The sequence below is a fragment of the Malaya genurostris genome, chromosome 2 (assembly GCF_030247185.1).
Source record: "Malaya genurostris strain Urasoe2022 chromosome 2, Malgen_1.1, whole genome shotgun sequence".
NCBI classification, from domain to species: domain Eukaryota; kingdom Metazoa; phylum Arthropoda; class Insecta; order Diptera; family Culicidae; genus Malaya; species Malaya genurostris.
The window spans coordinates 304,714,605-304,733,877 of record NC_080571.1 but is presented as its reverse complement, the minus strand read 5'-3'; the positions used below and the strand labels follow the sequence as shown (position 1 = coordinate 304,733,877).

General features: G+C 36.9%; 1 protein-coding gene across 1 annotated transcript; it reads left to right on the top strand.

The window, feature by feature from the left end:
* The first annotated feature begins 3,203 nt into the window (after positions 1–3,203).
* Positions 3,204–14,170, top strand: LOC131430900 (uncharacterized). Its single transcript, XM_058596162.1, has 3 exons — positions 3,204–11,911; positions 11,967–13,216; positions 13,278–14,170. Exons 2-3 carry the CDS (start codon positions 12,703–12,705, stop codon positions 13,952–13,954), a joined length of 1,191 nt encoding a protein of 396 aa, XP_058452145.1. The 5' UTR covers positions 3,204–11,911; positions 11,967–12,702; the 3' UTR covers positions 13,955–14,170.
* Positions 14,171–19,273: the final 5,103 nt, after the last annotated feature.

Below are 19,273 nucleotides of genomic sequence, written 5' to 3'. Positions count from 1 at the left end.
GCTCGACTTCGCTACAGTTAGATTGCAAGTGGAAGGTAATCTGTGATCCTCACGGTAGCGATCACTTGCCGATCATAGTTTCTATCACCAACCGTGGAAGACCATCGGAAACAATCAATGTTTCGTACGATTTCACACGAAACATTGATTGGAAACGTTACGCGAGCTCGATGTCTGAGAAACTAGAAACATCACAGGAGCTTCCTCCGGAGGAAGAGTATACATTTTTGGCTGGCTTGATTCTTGACACCGCAATTCAAGCTCAGACGAAACGAGTACCTAGCGCGCAAACTAGTATGCGTTCTCCCAACCCATGGTGGGACAAAGAGTGCTCAGAGCTGAAAACGAAAAAAGCTTCAGCCTTCATCTCGTTTAGAAGGAACGGAACTCCAGATAATTATCGGAAATACGCGGCGTTAGAATTTCAAATGAAAAGTCTGATTAAAGCTAAGAAACGCGGTTACTGGCGAAGGTTTGTTGACGGATTAACGAGAGAAACAGCAATGAGCACTCTTTGGAATACGGCCCGTCGCATGCGCAATCGAAATCACGCGAACGAAAGCGAGGAATATTCTAACCGCTGGATATTTGATTTCGCTAAGAAAGTATGTCCTGATTCTGTTCCGGAACAGAAGATATCCCGCGTCGCGACATTGAATACAAACGAAACACCGTTTTCGATGGTAGAGTTCTCACTTGCGCTCTTGTCGTGTAACAATAGAGCCCCGGGGTTAGACAGAATTAAATTCAACTTGTTGAAAAATCTGCCCGACTCTGCCAAAAGGCGCTTGCTGAATTTATTCAACAAGTTCCTCGAGGGTAATATTGTCCCACACGAATGGAGAGAAGTGAGAGTTATTACTATTCAAAAACCTGGAAAACCAGCCTCCGATCACAATTCGTATCGGCCGATTGCTATGCTTTCCTGTATCCGGAAATTGTTGGAGAAAATGATTCTCTTCCGTCTAGACAATTGGGTCGAAACAAATGGATTGCTTTCAGGTACACAATTTGGGTTCCGCAGGGGCAAAGGAACGAACGATTGTCTAGCGTTGCTCTCAACAGAAATTCAAATGGCATTTGCTCGTAAAGAACAAATGGCATCAGTTTTCCTCGACATCAAGGGGGCATTCGATTCAGTTTCCATTAACGTTCTATCTGAGAAGTTGCATCAGCATGGTCTTTCACCAGTTTTGAACAACTTTTTATATAATCTATTGTCCGAGAAACACATGCATTTTGAGCATGATGATTTGACGACAAAGCGATTCAGTTACATGGGTCTTCCTCAGGGCTCATGCTTAAGCCCCCTTTTATACAACTTTTACGTAAATAACATTGATGAATGTATCAACACATCTTGCACGCTAAGACAACTTGCCGACGACAGTGTTGTGTCTATTATAGGACCCAAAGCTGCCGATCTCCAAGGACCATTGCAAGATACCCTCGACAACTTGTCGACATGGGCTTTTCAAATGGGTATCGAGTTCTCTACGGAGAAAACTGAGCTGGTTGTATTTTCAAGGAAGCGAGAACCTGCGCAATTACAGCTTCAACTAGGGGGTGAAACCATAGCTCAGGTTTTCACATTTAAATATCTCGGGGTCTGGTTCGATTCCAAAGGTACCTGGGGATGTCACATTAGGTATTTGAAACGAAAATGCCTACAGAGAATCAATTTCCTTCGTACAATAACCGGAACTTGGTGGGGCTCTCACCCAGGAGACCTGATCAGGTTGTACAAAACGACGATATTGTCAGTAATGGAATATGGATGTTTCTGTTTCCGCTCCGCTACGAATATTCATTTCATTAAACTGGAAAGAATTCAGTATCGTTGTTTACGTATTGCCTTGGGTTGCATGCAATCAACCCATACGATGAGTCTTGAAGTGCTGGCGGGCGTCTTACCGTTGAAAAACAGGTTCTGGGATCTCTCATATCGACTGCTAATCCGATGCGACATTTTGAATCCGATGGTGATAGAAAACTTTGAAAAGCTCGTCGAGCTTAATTCACAAACCCGTTTTATGTCCTTGTATTTTGACTACATGGCTCAGAATATAAATCCTTCTTCGTTTGTTCCCAATCGTGTTCATTTTGTGGATACTTCTAATTCTACTGTGTTTTTCGACACATCCATGAAAGAGGAAATTCGTGGAATCCCGGATCCTGTACGCCCTCAAGAGATCCCAAAAATTTTTAATAATAAATTTAAAGAAGTCGACTGTAATAAAATGTTTTACACTGACGGATCATATCTAGACGGGTCCACTGGCTTCGGTATATTCAATGTAAATTTCACCGCTTCCTATAAACTCAGTGATCCAGCTTCAGTTTACGTCGCAGAACTAGCTGCAATTCAGTATACCCTTGAGATCATTGACACTCTGCCCACAGATCACTACTTCATTGTATCGGACAGTCTCAGTTCCATTGAGGCTCTCCGTTCAGTGAAGCCTGGAAAGCACTCACCGTATTTCCTGGGGAAAATACGGGAACAATTGAGTGCTTTATCTGCAAAATCATACCAGATTACCTTGGTTTGGGTCCCCTCACATTGTTCCATACGGGGCAATGAGAGGGCGGACTCGTTAGCCAAGGTGGGCGCACTAGAAGGTGATATCTATGAAAGACCAATCTGCTTCAATGAATTTTTCAGTTGCTGTCGTCAGAAAACTCTAGCCAGCTGGCAGAATACATGGAATAGTGGAACTCTGGGACGATGGTTACACTCAATAGTCCCACAGGTATCGACGAAAGCTTGGTTCCGGGGGTTAGACGTGAGCCGAGACTTTATTCGTGTAATGTCAAGGCTCATGTCTAATCATTATATGTTCAGCGCGCATCTCCGTCGTGTGGGGCTCGCTGAGAGTGGTGTCTGCGTTTGCGGTGAGGGTTATCATGACATCGAACATGTTGTTTGGACATGTGTCGAGTATTGTGATGCCAGGTCCCAACTCATAGGTTCCCTTCGGGCCCGAGGTATACCACCCTTCGTACCAGTCCGCGACGTCTTGGCAACTCGAAATCTTCCTTATATGACTCTCATCTATAACTTCTTGAAAACTATCAATGCTCAAATTTAGTGCTCTCCCTATCTCTTTCTCGTCTACAGCTCTACCGCACTCTTCTTTACGTTGCTGGAAGTATGGCCTGTGTAAACGATGCTTCGGAGCATGCACCTGCCTTGAACTGACTGAGTTGCTGGAAGCTACCCAAAAACGTCACATCAACGTCAGAACACACCAACGAAGCATCCCAATCCAGAATAATCTCTTCATTGCTACAAGCTGAAAAACATGAAGATTCATCGAACGCAAAATGTGTCTAAAAGATGTATGCCACAAACCAATGATGTATTCAAATTTCAATTCAATACTGTGTAGGTCCCACCCTCCCTATGTCCCCTTACTAACTGGGGAGTATGCCGCCCCGTAATACGGCATCCCTTTCTCTCTCCCTAACAACAAGACAATCGGCCACGTTAAGCTAAAGCAAATGAGCCTAATAAAAATTTTATTTGAAAAAAAAAAAAAAAAGTCTTCCAGCCGGTTTGTGAATTTTAAACGAGCAAACATCGGAATAAGTTTATTTCTGGTGTGTGTTTGTGTATGGCAAGGTATATTTAAATTTCCATGATAAAATTTAAAATAGGTGTAAACTCTTTTTTAATACTACGTGACTTGATTTTGCCGCAGCTCATTTCGTTCGTTTGTCTTCTGCGTTACTCTTTTTGGATCTAGATTTGGGATGTACACTAATTTTTCGATATAAATAAAAGCATTGCACATTATGAATCGTATAAAGCTTGTATTACTTTTGATATGAGAAGTTCTGTACAGCGTGAAAGTAGTGAACAATTATCGATAAGTTAAGTTTTATTGTTAAACAAACTTTTAGTTTGGTTTTGGTCCAAGAAACAATCAATTTTTTTAATAGTTTCTATTCTTTTATTGAGCTAACCAATACACTGGTTTCCTCAGATAGATATTATATGTTTACTAAGAAAGTCGGAATGGGAAACGAAATTCCACACCTTTCGAACACCTCTAGCGGTTTCCTTCATCCTTAGAGCTCAGCATGATATGACGAAGTGGCAACACCTGGGCTCAAGGTCGTCACAGCGGATGCTGGCAAGGCTGGAAACAAAGAGAGTTCATCATTTATGCATTTTGTATACACAAATTGTATCTACTTCACTGATTTTGGAAAGCGAACAATGTTTGCTCGTTGGACGGATTTCTTCTTACGAACGTTCCATGTCATACTCGACACCATGTCACCGCTTTCTTGACATCGGAAATTTCTCCCAGAGCTATAACCTGACAAATCCTGGTGACGGTTGACGTGTTGATCTTTGGAACCCCTTCCCGCCAGACCATTGGTTCAGCTTGTTAGCTTTCGTAGTCAAATTTAGTTGATGGAATTTTAAATGAGTTTTTAACCGAGTTCTTTCTGCCGCACACACACAAGCATACAAGCTTAACAAACAGAATGCTGATGGAAAGTGCAGTATTTTTGTTTTTGTTTCCAGAATGTGCTACCAGTTAGTCTCGGTGATATAGTTTCCGTATCTACTACAGTGTCGTGACCAAAATGTTAATTACGTTACCTACCCAAGTTATGCAAATAAATAAATAAAAGCTATTTCCATTCTCTTGTGCCCTCGCTTTGATGTTGCTAATAAATAAAAACTGAGATCCTAGAACAGAATCCACTATTTCGAATATTCAATATTCAAGCTATTGGGAGATTTTATACTTTTTTTTAAAAATTATTTACTCGTTCTCAAATTTTAAACTTTAAAGTGAGTGAATTTGAAATTGTACTTATTTTAACGAGTTTAATATGGTTCGCCGAAACAGCAGCAACATTTTATATTGTCATTGAACACGTTTTTTGTAAATAAATCTGATTCACTGTTATTAAATTTTCATTCACAAGAATATATCCAGATTTACAGAAATAGACATTAGAAAATTTGTATAGACTATGCTTTTACTTTAGCAAGAGCATCTCAAAAGGTCGGTTTAAAGTGTTTTCATTATTATTCGTAGAAACTGGTTCGATAAATGTTAAAATCGAACCTAATCCTTCAAAAGAATAGCAACTTGATACTGTGCAAGCCAAAAAAATGGCAAGCCAAAAACTGGCGGAACGACCGAAATTAGCTCTGTGCCTAACTCGTATTACTGTTTTTGAGTTAGTTGATTTTAACAACAATATTTCGAAAATAACTATTAAATTAGTTAAAATTGAGAATTCACATTGCTGAAAAAACTCTTATTTTTAGAGAATGTGTTTAGTTGGCGAATATCCTGGACACAAACCAGCAATATTTCAATCCAACACGAAATTCTCATTGACAACTAGTTTTGTTATTAAAATCAGAAAATTTGTTTCTATTTATCTATCACCATCATTACTAAAGGACAGCACAAAAAAAACAAAAATGAAATTGATTTTATTAACAAGTTTATTAGCCAAAAACTCATGCAAAAATGTCATGTCATGCAAACAAAATGTCAAAGCAAAACAATACATTAAAAAGCTAAAAAGGACAGTCTTGTTAAAACTGCTTGCAAATTGTTTTAATGTATATATAAATTTCTAAACCGATATGTAGGAATGTCGTAAACTCTTAGTGGAAAGTGTATTTAATCAGAATATGTGCACATTTGAAGCGATTGTGCATAATAATATTTTTACGCGGAACAGTGAAGTGAGTTGCGAATGTTGCACTCTAATTGTATACATCAAATGATGTTTTTTGTATCTTCCAACCTTCCGGGCTACGCCGTCCGGTGTATTTCTTGTATTTCTTGTAAAATAACGAACTAAAATCAGAAAAACAACTAATTTTTTCGCAAAATTTCGGATTTCGGTCTTTCCGTGTGCATCAGGTCGTCCGAATGAGGCTGTTGTTCCGGAAACCGCCTTAACACTGATTCATAAGAGTGTTTGGTCATGATTAAACGTAAAAATCGGAATTTGTGCGTTACAAAGGACGAAACATGGATTCATCATTATACGCCTAAGTCAATTCGATGGCCTCTGCATTTTGGGATGCTATTGATGCATTGAGAGTAAAATAGGTAATAGTGAATATTTAACAGAATTATTGAATCGATTAAAAGTCGCAATTAAGATAAAACGACCCGGAATGAAAAAGAAAAAAAGGCTTTTCCATCAGGATAATGCATCATGTGCGGCGACGGGTATAGTGTGATGGGTAAGTCGATGCCTTTCACGCAGCCCGCCTGGGTTCGATTCCCAACCCCGCACATAGGGTCATAAAGTTTTTCTGGCCCGAAGAGGCGAATGACCTTAAGGTTAAAACCTCTATAATCGAAACAAAAAAAATGCATCATGTCACAAGTCGATCGTTACGACGGCTGAATTCAATGAAATGCAATTCGACTTGCTATCGCATGCAGTCACGTACCCAGAGGGAGGGCCGGAGTGGCCCTGGCTCCTCCCGAAATTAAAAACAGATATATAATTATTCAGAAGGTCTCAAACATGTGTTACAGAAATAAAAAGACAGTAAGCGTAAAGAAATGTAATACAATAAAAGTTCCTGTGGAAAAGTTTAAAGTGCCTGTTAAAAACACCGCACACCGAGAATTAGGTACATCAGCAATCTGCAGTAACATTTTTGGGCCCCTCTCGAAACGAAATCCTGGGTACGGGCCTGACCGCATCAACCATATTCGCCTGATTTAAAGAAGTTAGATCGATTTCCTTATGAACGCCCCCATAGTGGAATGTAGCAACCGTCTCAGTCTCTCTTTGCTCTATAATATTTGTTATCTTTTTCGTCTTTTTCCGACGATAAATGTTGAAGAATTCATTGAAGCTGACTGGTCTTTTAAAAGTATCACCTTACAATTACCTTAACCTTAGTTAAAGAGCAACCTTTTATTGTCCGGAATGGAACAATGCGAAGTAGCCCTAAGACCCTAAAACTAAGGAAATTAAATAGGACCGCCTAGATAAAACTCTCAAGTGTACCCGTATGTTCTCCAGGAAAAAAAGAAAATACTTTCCCGGCTTTACTGGCCGGAGCAGTGCTGTAAAACTTCATTCAATTTAATTGAAATCGAATGTGTACAAACACTGGCGAGCACTCTACAGCAGTAAACTTCACATTCTAACACACCGTCCTTCATTCGTGTGTCTTTCTACCGAAGCTAGGTTGAACCACCGACAGTTTATCTCTTGAAGTAACAAAATATCTCACAATTGAATGAAACATTCGAATTGGTTCAGGATATTGGATGAAAGGTAACGTCATGATAACTGAAATATCAAAATAAACATAAATAAATTTTTCCCTATTTCAGTTTTCATTTTCAATATTTCGAAACACATCTCAATACATTTCAAACAGTCGAGATTATCGATTTCAACTTGCTGGTGATAATTGAAAACTCAAATGAGAACCACCACCCTCTATTTATCGTTATGGTCGGAGAGAGTTTTTTTTTATTTTGTCGAGTTGATGTTTATGCCTATTCATTCGCACTTGCTCACTATCCACAGTGAAGACAATGGTACAGATAGACTACTTGACACTACAAACTGAGTAAGCAAAACTTCAAGTACGGTTATTCAATTGACGATGAATTCTGGTAGCTTCGGCAACAAAAGTAAAATGAATGAAAAGGGATGTGCTGACAGTCAACGGCAATCAGTTTCATTTTCATCTAATAACATTCGATTGAAATGAAGTTATAACGCATTGGTCCGGAGTATGTTTTACGGTGATATTTATGGCAATTTCTTTGTCAGTAGGAAAAAGGCGAGTGGGTAATGTCAGAGACATAACTGGATGTCGTGAATACGAAAACAACTGACATGTTCCTTAACACTTCCGAATATCAATTAGATGATCAATTGTATAAATTATGCAGGCACATTTTTTTAAATTTTTCGCAAAAACAAAGAAGGTTTCACTTGATCTCGATTACTGTGAATTTCACACAGCGAAAAGTGCACAAATCTAATCAAACTCTTCTAGATTTTCACTAAACTGAGGCTATTTACCTTGGATTTGCGAAGAAGAAATCCTAATAGTTCTTTAGAAAAATTTTAGAGCCATTAGAACGGCTGATTTTGTGTGATGCTCTCCACCGTTGTCCCCTTTCCATTGTTTTTTCACCAATGCATACGACTAGCAGCTGTGACGTAAGCTCTCTTGTCGGAAGCGAAATTAGCTTTGCAAACGACACAAAATACATCTGCTCGCAGTGGCGATAGAATCCAAACTGATCCAATTTTTGTTAAGAGATGTTAGATTTTTCACTAATGGGCGGTTCTAACGGCTATAAAATACAGCATATAGAATTTTAATGTCGATTATTTCATTTCGGATTTGCATTTCATTGAAAGAAACTATCAGGATTCTGAACGGGATTCATTCCTGCCTTCGGAACATTTTCTCGAACGATTTGTTGTACAGCAGCAGATATTTTGTTCTCTTCCTCAAAACGCGTTCTGATTGGCTGGTGGGTTAAATCAAACAGGTTTTTCAATAATTTACTATTGAAAAATGTCATTGTTGTTGCAATACACCTTCAAGTTGAAAATTCTATTGGTAGTTAGATTATATAAATCCTTCCACAGATCACTGAGCTATGAGCTTTAAAAATACGAGAATGGCAAACGCGTCTAATGAATTATCCTCTTTGATACTCGTTTATACCAAACAATTCAGAAAAGTTTGATTTTGAATTATTTGAGATTATCTCACACAACTGAAAATTTCATCATAAAATGGTGATCATATTTCCGATGGCATGTAGCAAAAATTATGTTGATTCGTTAGATACAACAAGAGATATTCACGATCAAAAACTTATCACTCTCTCAGAGGGTAAATTTTGAAAACGCGCCCCATAGTAAAGTAAGTCATATTTACGACAAATTTACGAGTTTGAGCCCCGTCTCTTCGGTGACATTTTCGCAAATTTTCTTGCTGTTACATTCGTTAGTTTTTTTCCAATCTGTTTATCTCGTAAGATATTAAAAACAATTTTATATAACGTGTTCTAACTCTGTACTGTGAGCATAGTATTAAACATATTTTCACAATCGACTGTTCTGAACTTATTATAAAAATATTAGTAGTAGACTGTGATCCAGGAATGCGCGAAACTTTTCTTTCATGCATGTGTCGAAAAATACAGTAGTGTCATATTGCATTACAAAATAATAGATGTTCAGATCAAGTTTTGAAAACATCAGTAAGTTGCCATTTGCCTATTGAGGCGCTAATTTTAGAGAGCTACTTGCGTTCGAACTTTCATAATAACTGGAATGCTTTATACTGAATTGAAAGCTCGGTAAACTGGAATATCTTAAACCATTTTTGAAAGAAAAAATTCAGTTCCCTTAAATTTAACTATGAATTTTCATAGTGGAATTAAAGGGAACTTATTTTTTTCAAAAGGTTTAGTTTCATTCCACTAATCGCTCAATCTCCAAAAATTTGAAATATCTTAATTTTATATCAAAACAATCTACACAGGCCGCCAATAGTCATATTTGGAAGTTTTAAAGATAGCTAATCCTATAGCTGAGCTGAGCTGAAGTAGATCGCCCGTGGTTGCACTTCGTGATTGACAGAATGAGTGGAAATGTACATACCAAGAAAATAAAGATTGGGAGAAGCAAATCATTTTCACTGTATATACCCACTCACTCACTGTTCAAGCAGTTAAATGTTGGTTTTAATTGCCTATGTTTGGTGAGGGATTGCAAAATGACACCCAAAAATAATAAATCAAAATAAAATCCCAGACAAACTAGTTATGTATTCGAAACTAATTTTCAGAATAACTGAAAGTTATAACATAGGATTTTTTCTGCTGTGTATTTTTCAATGTTATTTGTTTCCCAGAAGAGATTACAAGAGTAAAACGAAAACGTTGCTTACAAATATTGAACCAAAATCTCAACTCCTCCTAAAACAATTTCGTGTTTTAATTTTACACTGCTTCTTGATGGGAAAAATACTGTTCAAGCAAAGCAATGACTTGAAAAAAGTGTTATGGAGACTCCGCTTCATCAGAAACAACAATAAAACGTTGATTTGTTGACTTCAAACGTGATCGTAGGGACAGAGTTAGCTGACATCGTAAAGATATCAAAAGCACGTGTTGGCTATATATTGCATGAGCATTTGGCTTTGAGAAAGTTCTGCTCAAAGTGTTTGCCGCGTTCGCTCACTGTTGACAAAAACCGAGAACGTGTTGAAGATTCTGAGCAGTGTTTGGCTATGTTTAAACGTAACAAACCGGAATTTTTGCGTCGATATGTGACAATGGATGAAACATGTATTCATCACTTCACTCCGGAATCAAAACGATCGCCATCTGAGAGGACATCAACTAGAGAACTTCGCCCAATGCGCCCGAAAGCACAACAATCGGCTGGAAAGGTTATGGAAAAGGTATTTTTGGGTGTGCGTGGTGTAATATTTATCGACTATCTTGAGAAAGGAAATACTATTGACAGTGAAACTAAACAGACACATACAAACGTAACGTAACAAATATTCAAGAAGACAGAAGGTATTTGTCGGGTTATTTGTCACTGAAGACAGCGCAAATTTTTATACACTACAGATATCTCATTTAAAAAATTAAAACAATAATTAAATCAGAATGTCCTTATGAGTTGTTTGCGTGGGATCTCGATCCAGCTGCTATTAGAGTAAAATATCAATAGCCCTGATTTTCGCTTATGCGCCAAACTCTGCAGATCGAAACCGGATGTAGCGAGATTTTATTGAAGGATTAGAATTCTTATGGGTGGAATCTTGTAGTCGGTAAAGGGTGTCTTTTTCAATGGGACCTAAATTTGGAGGAATCGGTTCTGCCATCTCCGATAAGCTGAAGTGATGAACAGAAAATACATGCGAGAGTTGCGATCATGGCACTCTTAGTCGATACAAATACAAATCTGATCCTAAATAGTGATATTCCGATGAGTGTAAAAGCCATGTTTGCTACCTTCTGTGTTTTTGTTGTTTACTTTGCAGTCATGAACTGCAACGTTGTTGTCCTACTTCAATGAGAGAGTGCTTCCGTAAGACACATAAACACACATATTGCATGGCAATTCAGAATTATTCACATAACTGAGATTTTGATTGCATTTTTCTCGCATGTCAATTCTATACTGAACATATTCTGATTTAGCAAGCTAGATCTTGTAAAGGTTGGTTATGAGTTGGCTTGTTGAAGACATAAACAACCTCCATAAAGATCACATCGCTGTTATGGATCCATTTCATATTTGTACATGGAACGTTATTTATGGATCATCCATTTGATAACGGACTGCGTGTTGTATAAAAAGAACAATTCACCATGGCGCATGTGGAGTTGATTAAGGATTGCAGCGGGTATAATTGTTTCACAGTTTTCGTTTTATTCATCGCCGTTGAAAATGAAGTTTTTGCTGATCACCCTTCTTGGGATAATTATCTTGCCTAGATCGATCGCTAGTTATCGAATAAACTGGAGACACAAAGGAGTCTTCCATAAAGGCTGGCATCCTCATGGTTATCAAAGACCTCTCGACAAGCATCACTGGCGATCTTTTCTACCAACGCTACATATTGAAGTTTACGAGCCGAAAGGGTTGAAGTTATCGATGATTCGGAAAAGTCAAAATACAACATTCTTCGGAGTGGAATTGTACATCAATAAAGATCCGCGAGTCAGTGGGAGTCAGTGTGACGTGTGTCACAATACTACTACTGTGAACTATGGAAAGTTTGTCATCGAGGACGAAAACGTCGTGATCAAACAGGGGGACCAACTTAACTATGTTGTGTTGATTGGCAACAGTTCCAAATATTCCCGACAGTCCATTAAAAAGGTGATTGTGACAAGTAAGTGATTTCAGTCCGTTTGAGAAACAACAAATAATTTTTTGCTTTAACATAGGCTCAATGATTAAGAAATGTAACTGTGAGACTACTACTAGAGTGCTAGAATCCGATGTTAGTCGAAACGATTTAATCAGACCGCCTGAACGTTTACTGAAAAAACACCAAAGACTTCCAAGTGAAGGGAGTAACGTGATGAGTCACACCAGTGAGATGACAATGAAATTGAAGAAATGATAATAGGGGAATTCCTTAGAGTGTTTGTGCGTAATGGGTAGAGCATTCATTCGAAAATGTAAACTCATAATACCGGAATCAAACATTCCTCAGGCAGATTGCATTAGGCGATCAACCAACCCTACTTGGCATGTTCGCAGATGCTTTTGATCAGATCTCAGCAAAACTTCGTTTGCTGATTGCAGTGCACTGAAAAGAAAATAAATCAAATTGATTTATTTTTTTGTTACTTTTAAAATACATACCAAAATTTGAAAATAAACAAACTATTTGATTTTAAACTATGCGAAGTCGTATACGTGTTTAGGACGGTCGATGAAGAACTGAAACTTTAATTTGACTATTTTATTCTCATGTAATTCGCTTATGTTTTGTCAATATAATGTGTGTAGATCATTCGATGGTGTCTTTTTTTGAGTGCACCATCAAATGGGAATACCGAAAAACATTGATAATGTGTGTTATTCAATAATCAACTGCAAATATATAGCGTGCCAGAGCGTGGCGCAGTTATTCATCGATTGGATTCGACAGTGATCAGTTGTGTGTTGTTCAGGATGAAATCTAGTTTGTTTGTAATATTGGTGAGTGTTGCTACCATTAATTTGGTGACCTGCCAACACCATCACCATCACGATCATCAGCATGATCATTCTCCTCATCATCAACATCATCATCATCATCATCACCTCCACCAACCGGACGGATATTATCAAAGGCATCATCATGGATGGCCGTCGCATGACCATCATCACAGGCACCATGGTGGGCATAATTGGCCCCGCAATCTGAACTTCGAGATCCGCGAGCCAAAGGGATTGGAGGTGTCGAGAATTCAAATGGGACCAAGCGAAACATTTTTTGGAATCGAATTGTACGTCAACCAAGATCCCAGAGAAAATGGAACCCGGTGTGATGTTTGCCACAATACAACTGATGTGACGTACAAAAAGTTCATCATTGAAGATGAGGACGTTATAATCAAGAAAGGAGATTTACTAAGCTATTACGTTCTGTTAGGCAACGAATCGAACGTTATTCGTCATCAAATTCATAAGCTGTGGGTAACCGGTAAGTGAAAATTTTTTACTGCATTTCACGAGTTTTGCTGATTTAAAATACTTGCTTCTAGATTCCATCATCAATAGATGCAATTGCGAAGGAGCTGTCGAAACCCCGGACATCGATGTTCGTATCAAGCATTCAGAGAAACCTTTTCATCGACCTAGTTTCGGTAACCCTTCGGGCGTACCCTATCCAACCTCAACAACTGAAGCGTCTACTCACCTTCCGAGAATTGAAGTAACAACAGAAGATCATTTCGAGTTCGAAGAAATAGAAAAAGCCCACAAAAATGACATGTCTTCATCTGAGGAAACTCGTTTCGAATGTGATCTAGATCCAGAATCGAATCTGTGCCGATCTTCGAAAGGAGCGGCCAAAAAAACTACTCAAACATCTCCGGATCTTCAGCAGGAGGTGCAAACTCTTAATGGGATTATCAACCAAATGAAAGACGCTTGCACTGCTAGAAAAAGTACCAACAAACTATTGCTGAAGCAAGCTCCTGCTCAAGTTAGCGGTATCGAACAGCTGACAGATTTTGTTCGATCAGCTTTGGCAGTTTGTCCGGAGCTTCAGGATCTGGGGAAAGGAATTCATCGAGTGATGCCTGCTGGTCCTGCCATTGGACGGGGAGTGATATTCGAGTTAAGCGATTATGTGGACAAACAGAAGGTGCTGTACTATGCAAGATTGAACAAATTGAATCAGGTTGTCGATTATGACGTTGCCAGTAAGAGTTACTAGAAGTTCCAGTCTATCATCGTGAACGTTAAGTTCAAATTGTTATTATCGATTGAGGGCAGATACTGAGAAAAATTGTAATAAAAATCCGTGGTTTGTTTTCTGTTATTCAACTTTAAGTTATAAACTTAGTCTTTTAAGAAAAAAATATTTGACAAAGCGCATTTCTCTCTGTCTTCACAATTATGAAATTATTATTAAAATATATCGTTTAATTTTCCCTGCCTATTATTGTCGTTCACCGGGGGGGAAGCAGTTGCTCTACTAGGACCGCTACTACCCTTTGCCGCAAGCATATTATCTCTTTTGTTACCCGGGATCCCGCCATTCTCAGGGATCCAACAGACTGGGACATTGCTGTCACTGTTTGACTCGCCTGGGCAAGGAGAATATGGATCTTCCCGCCTCCAAAGCAGTGATTACTGTTTGTGAATCCGAGAAGACCACATTTCCACATATTCCCAAGGAATATCTTAATGCATTCGCATTCCTTTGACGCATTCAAAGATCCACATTCATCGATCCTTGTACCAGTTCGGCATCCGTTTGAGTAATAGGAGCCTCTAGACCTGTCGGAGCTGATCTGTCGGGAATTGCATTGACCACTGCTGGTAAGGTCCTGGTGACTCCTAAGGAGAGTGCCATCGAGGTGTCGACACTGGAAAAGTCTTGTTGCTTCCAAGGGCTCCTTCAGACCCGATGTAGGCGTTACCATTTTGGGACTATTTCACAAGTGCAGTTATTAAACAGAAGTTACGCCACTTGTAGTAGGGAGTAGTCGTTTCTTGTTGTTTGCTCCAAGTAGTCAAGGTTTAGAATCGGCAAAAACGAAGCTCCTTCGTGTTCAAGCTAACGATCCGATGATCAATACTCGGTGGTAAAATGGGGAATGCAGAAATTCACAGATGCATGAATTAAGAGTTGTACCAAGTTTCTAAACATGCAGACATCGAAAGGATGATGGTACACAGGAGATTACAGTGAGCTGAACATATAGAACAAATGCCGGAAGAGTGAAATCAATTGTGCTGAAAATCTTCAATTCGATATTGCGGATATAGAATGTGCACTTGGGGAGCAAATATATTGCCTTAATTCACCTAGTAGTGTTATGAAACCTTTCTCAATAAACGAATTTATGAAGAATCGATGCAAGTTCCCTAAGTTTTTCTTGCACGGAACGACCGAAATTAGCTCTGCGCCTAATTCGTATTACTGTTTTTGAATTAGTTGATTTTAACAACAAAATTTCCATAATAGCTATGAAATTAGTTAAAATTGAGAATTTACTTTGTTGAAAAAAAAACTCTTATTTTTAGAGAATGCGTTTAGTTGGCGAATATCCTGGGTACAAACCAGTAATATTTCAATCCAACACGAAATTCTCATTGACAACTAATTTTGTTATTGAAATCAGAAAATGTGACTCTATCTATCTGTCACCATCATTGCTGAAGGACAGCACAAACAAAACAAAAATCAAATTGGTTTTATTAACAAGATTATTAGCCAAAAACTCATGAGAAGTGTCAAAGCAAAACAATTAATTAAAAAGTTAAAAAGGATACTCTTGTTGAAACAACTTGCAAATTGTTTTGATGTTTTTCGCATGTGTTACGATATATCCATATTTAAATTTCTAAACCTGTATGTAAAAATGCCGTAAACTCTTAGTGGAAAGTGTATTTATAACGAATTGTGTGCATTTGATGCGTTTGTGCGTAACAATGTTTTTACGCGGAACAGTGAAGTGAGTTTCGAATGTTGCACTCTATTTGTATATGTCAAATGATGTTTTTTGTATCTTCTAACCTTCCGTGCTACGCCGTCCGGTGTACTACTTGTATTCGGTTTTTGTTTTCCGAGTGCTCAAAGTTTTCAGTGAGAGAGTCGATTTCGCGAAGTCAAATGAAGAAAACAGCGATTTAGAAGAAAAATTTTCAAAAAGACGTTTATGTTTCGCTTATGTCTTTTTCTCCAGTACAACATCGTATTTATACCTCCCAATATAGAAAAGGCAACCGGTAGTAGTGTGCCATCTGGTGGCTAGTAGTCATTATGGTGTTAACGTTTTTTCGGTGACAGTGCGCCATATAGCTGCAAATTGCAGAAGCCAATTCAACCATTTATGTTGGTTGAAAACAATGTTTTATTTCTCTAATTCAACTAAAAATTAGTTGAAGGGAAATGAAGTGTGCCTTAGCTAAGAAATGACAGCACGTTTAATTGGCGAATTCAACTAAAAAATAGCCATTTCAACAAATATTTTATTGTTATTAGGGGAATGAGAATTAAAAAATCTAAATTAGAAAAGTAAGGTTTTTTAGTTGTCTCAAAAAATAACTAACTAAAATCAGAAAATCAACTAATTTTTTTGCCAAAATGCTGATTTCGGTCTTTCCGTGTGGGGTTGAAGGTTTTGTTAAATGTGCTTTTTTAGCAACTGTAGATCGTTCAACATCTCTTCGAGGTAATAGAACGATTTGTTTTGTGCTTTTTTCCACCTCACCCACTCACAATTCCTTTCCATGTTCCTTTATCCTTTCCTTCCTATTAGGTAATTCACAACGCAACCAAAGCAAGGAGAGCTGCTTCGTTCGTTCAAAAGTTCATGAATATGTGCGCCAGCTGATGACTATGCTTCATGGGGTTAGTATTGGATGAATGGCTCTCATTTTGAAGATTCCTATAAGAAAACTAGACTTATAGCTTTTAGTTCCGATGAATATTACTTTAAAGAACCTTGCTTTTAGTGTGCCTAGGATATATACACAGTGTTAACTCATAAAGAAACAAATTGATCTTTCTGAAACTGGGCTCAAATGCATAATTTATGATGTACAATGTTTGTAGTATTTTTTAATGTAATCAAATTTGGTCTTGGAGTGCAAACAATATGCTCAAACATAGCTTCTGTAAACCTTCGCGTCTTGTTGCACGATGTGAAGCAAAGTTCTTCATTCTCGTTCAGTACGAACGAGTGCAAATCTTTCATTTCATTGCATTGCCATGGATTGCTCAGTTTATGAGTTATCTGAGACTGAGAGTACAGGCAATTTACCAAGCAAGGGGACTGGTCTGCTCAGTAGCAGATATTCTCACGCATCCAGTTTCTCTCTAATATAGGTCTCTCATTCTACAACGTCAAGCAAAGTGCAAAATCGAATCTTTGCTTGACGTTGCAGAATGAGAGACCTATATTAGAGAAAAACTGGATGCGTGAGAATATCTGCTACTGAGCAGATCAGTCCTCTTGCTTGGTAAATTGGGGGGTGGCGGTATGTTTTTTTCAGAATTATCGGACAACAAAATAAATTCAAATGTTTTGCATGTTAAAAAGCATCATTCGTAAAACATTTTGTAATTTTTTCGTAGAAAAATATTGAGAAATAAGTCAGTGAAGAGGTATTTTTGAGAACGCTTCTTAATAATAATGATTTGCGGTGTCCACTGTATCTCAGCGCAGACTAGTTTGTATGTTTGTATGTTTGTATGTTTGTATGTTTGTATGTTTGTATGTTTGTATGTTTGTATGTTTGTATGTTTGTATGTTTGTATGTTTGTATGTTTGTATGTTTGTATGTTTGTATGTTTGTATGTTTGTATGTTTGTATGTTTGTATGTTTGTATGTTTGTATGTTTGTATGTTTGTATGTTTGTATGTTTGTATGTTTGTATGTTTGTATGTTTGTATGTTTGTATGTTTGTATGTTTGTATGTTTGTATGTTTGTATGTTTGTATGTTTGTATGTTTGTATGTTTGTATGTTTGTATGTTTGTATGTTTGTATGTTTGTATGTTTGTATGTTTGTATGTTTGTATGTTTGTATGTTTGTATGTTTGTATGTTTGTATGTTTGTATGTTTGTATGTTTGTATGTTTGTATGTTTGTATGTTTGTATGTTTGTATGTTTGTATGTTTGTATGTTTGTATGTTTGTATGTTTGTATGTTTGTATGTTTGTATGTTTGTATGTTTGTATGTTTGTATGTTTGTATGTTTGTATGTTTGTATGTTTGTATGTTTGTATGTTTGTATGTTTGTATGTTTGTATGTTTGTATGTTTGTATGTTTGTATGTTTGTATGTTTGTATGTTTGTATGTTTGTATGTTTGTATGTTTGTATGTTTGTATGTTTGTATGTTTGTATGTTTGTATGTTTGTATGTTTGTATGTTTGTATGTTTGTATGTTTGTATGTTTGTATGTTTGTATGTTTGTATGTTTGTATGTTTGTATGTTTGTATGTTTGTATGTTTGTATGTTTGTATGTTTGTATGTTTGTATGTTTGTATGTTTGTATGTTTGTATGTTTGTATGTTTGTATGTTTGTATGTTTGTATGTTTGTATGTTTGTATGTTTGTATGTTTGTATGTTTGTATGTTTGTATGTTTGTATGTTTGTATGTTTGTATGTTTGTATGTTTGTATGTTTGTATGTTTGTATGTTTGTATGTTTGTATGTTTGTATGTTTGTATGTTTGTATGTTTGTATGTTTGTATGTTTGTATGTTTGTATGTTTGTATGTTTGTATGTTTGTATGTTTGTATGTTTGTATGTTTGTATGTTTGTATGTTTGTATGTTTGTATGTTTGTATGTTTGTATGTTTGTATGTTTGTATGTTTGTATGTTTGTATGTTTGTATGTTTGTATGTTTGTATGTTTGTATGTTTGTATGTTTGTATGTTTGTATGTTTGTATGTTTGTATGTTTGTATGTTTGTATGTTTGTATGTTTGTATGTTTGTATGTTTGTATGTTTGTATGTTTGTATGTTTGTATGTTTGTATGTTTGTATGTTTGTATGTTTGTATGTTTGTATGTTTGTATGTTTGTATGTTTGTATGTTTGTATGTTTGTATGTTTGTATGTTTGTATGTTTGTATGTTTGTATGTTTGTATGTTTGTATGTTTGTATGTTTGTATGTTTGTATGTTTGTATGTTTGTATGTTTGTATGTTTGTATGTTTGTATGTTTGTATGTTTGTATGTTTGTATGTTTGTATGTTTGTATGTTTGTATGTTTGTATGTTTGTATGTTTGTATGTTTGTATGTTTGTATGTTTGTATGTTTGTATGTTTGTATGTTTGTATGTTTGTATGTTTGTATGTTTGTATGTTTGTATGTTTGTATGTTTGTATGTTTGTATGTTTGTATGTTTGTATGTTTGTATGTTTGTATGTTTGTATGTTTGTATGTTTGTATGTTTGTATGTTTGTATGTTTGTATGTTTGTATGTTTGTATGTTTGTATGTTTGTATGTTTGTATGTTTGTATGTTTGTATGTTTGTGTGTTTGTATGTTTACTTGACCGTTGCAGG

Excerpts from the sequence above, each read along its gene's own strand:
- LOC131430900 (XM_058596162.1), top strand. The coding sequence starts at position 12,703 with ATGAAATCTAGTTTGTTTGTAATATTGGTGAGTGTTGCTACCATTAAT. Across the intron at positions 13,217-13,277 it reads TCATAAGCTGTGGGTAACCG|ATTCCATCATCAATAGATGC; the intron begins GTAAGTGAAAAT and ends ACTTGCTTCTAG.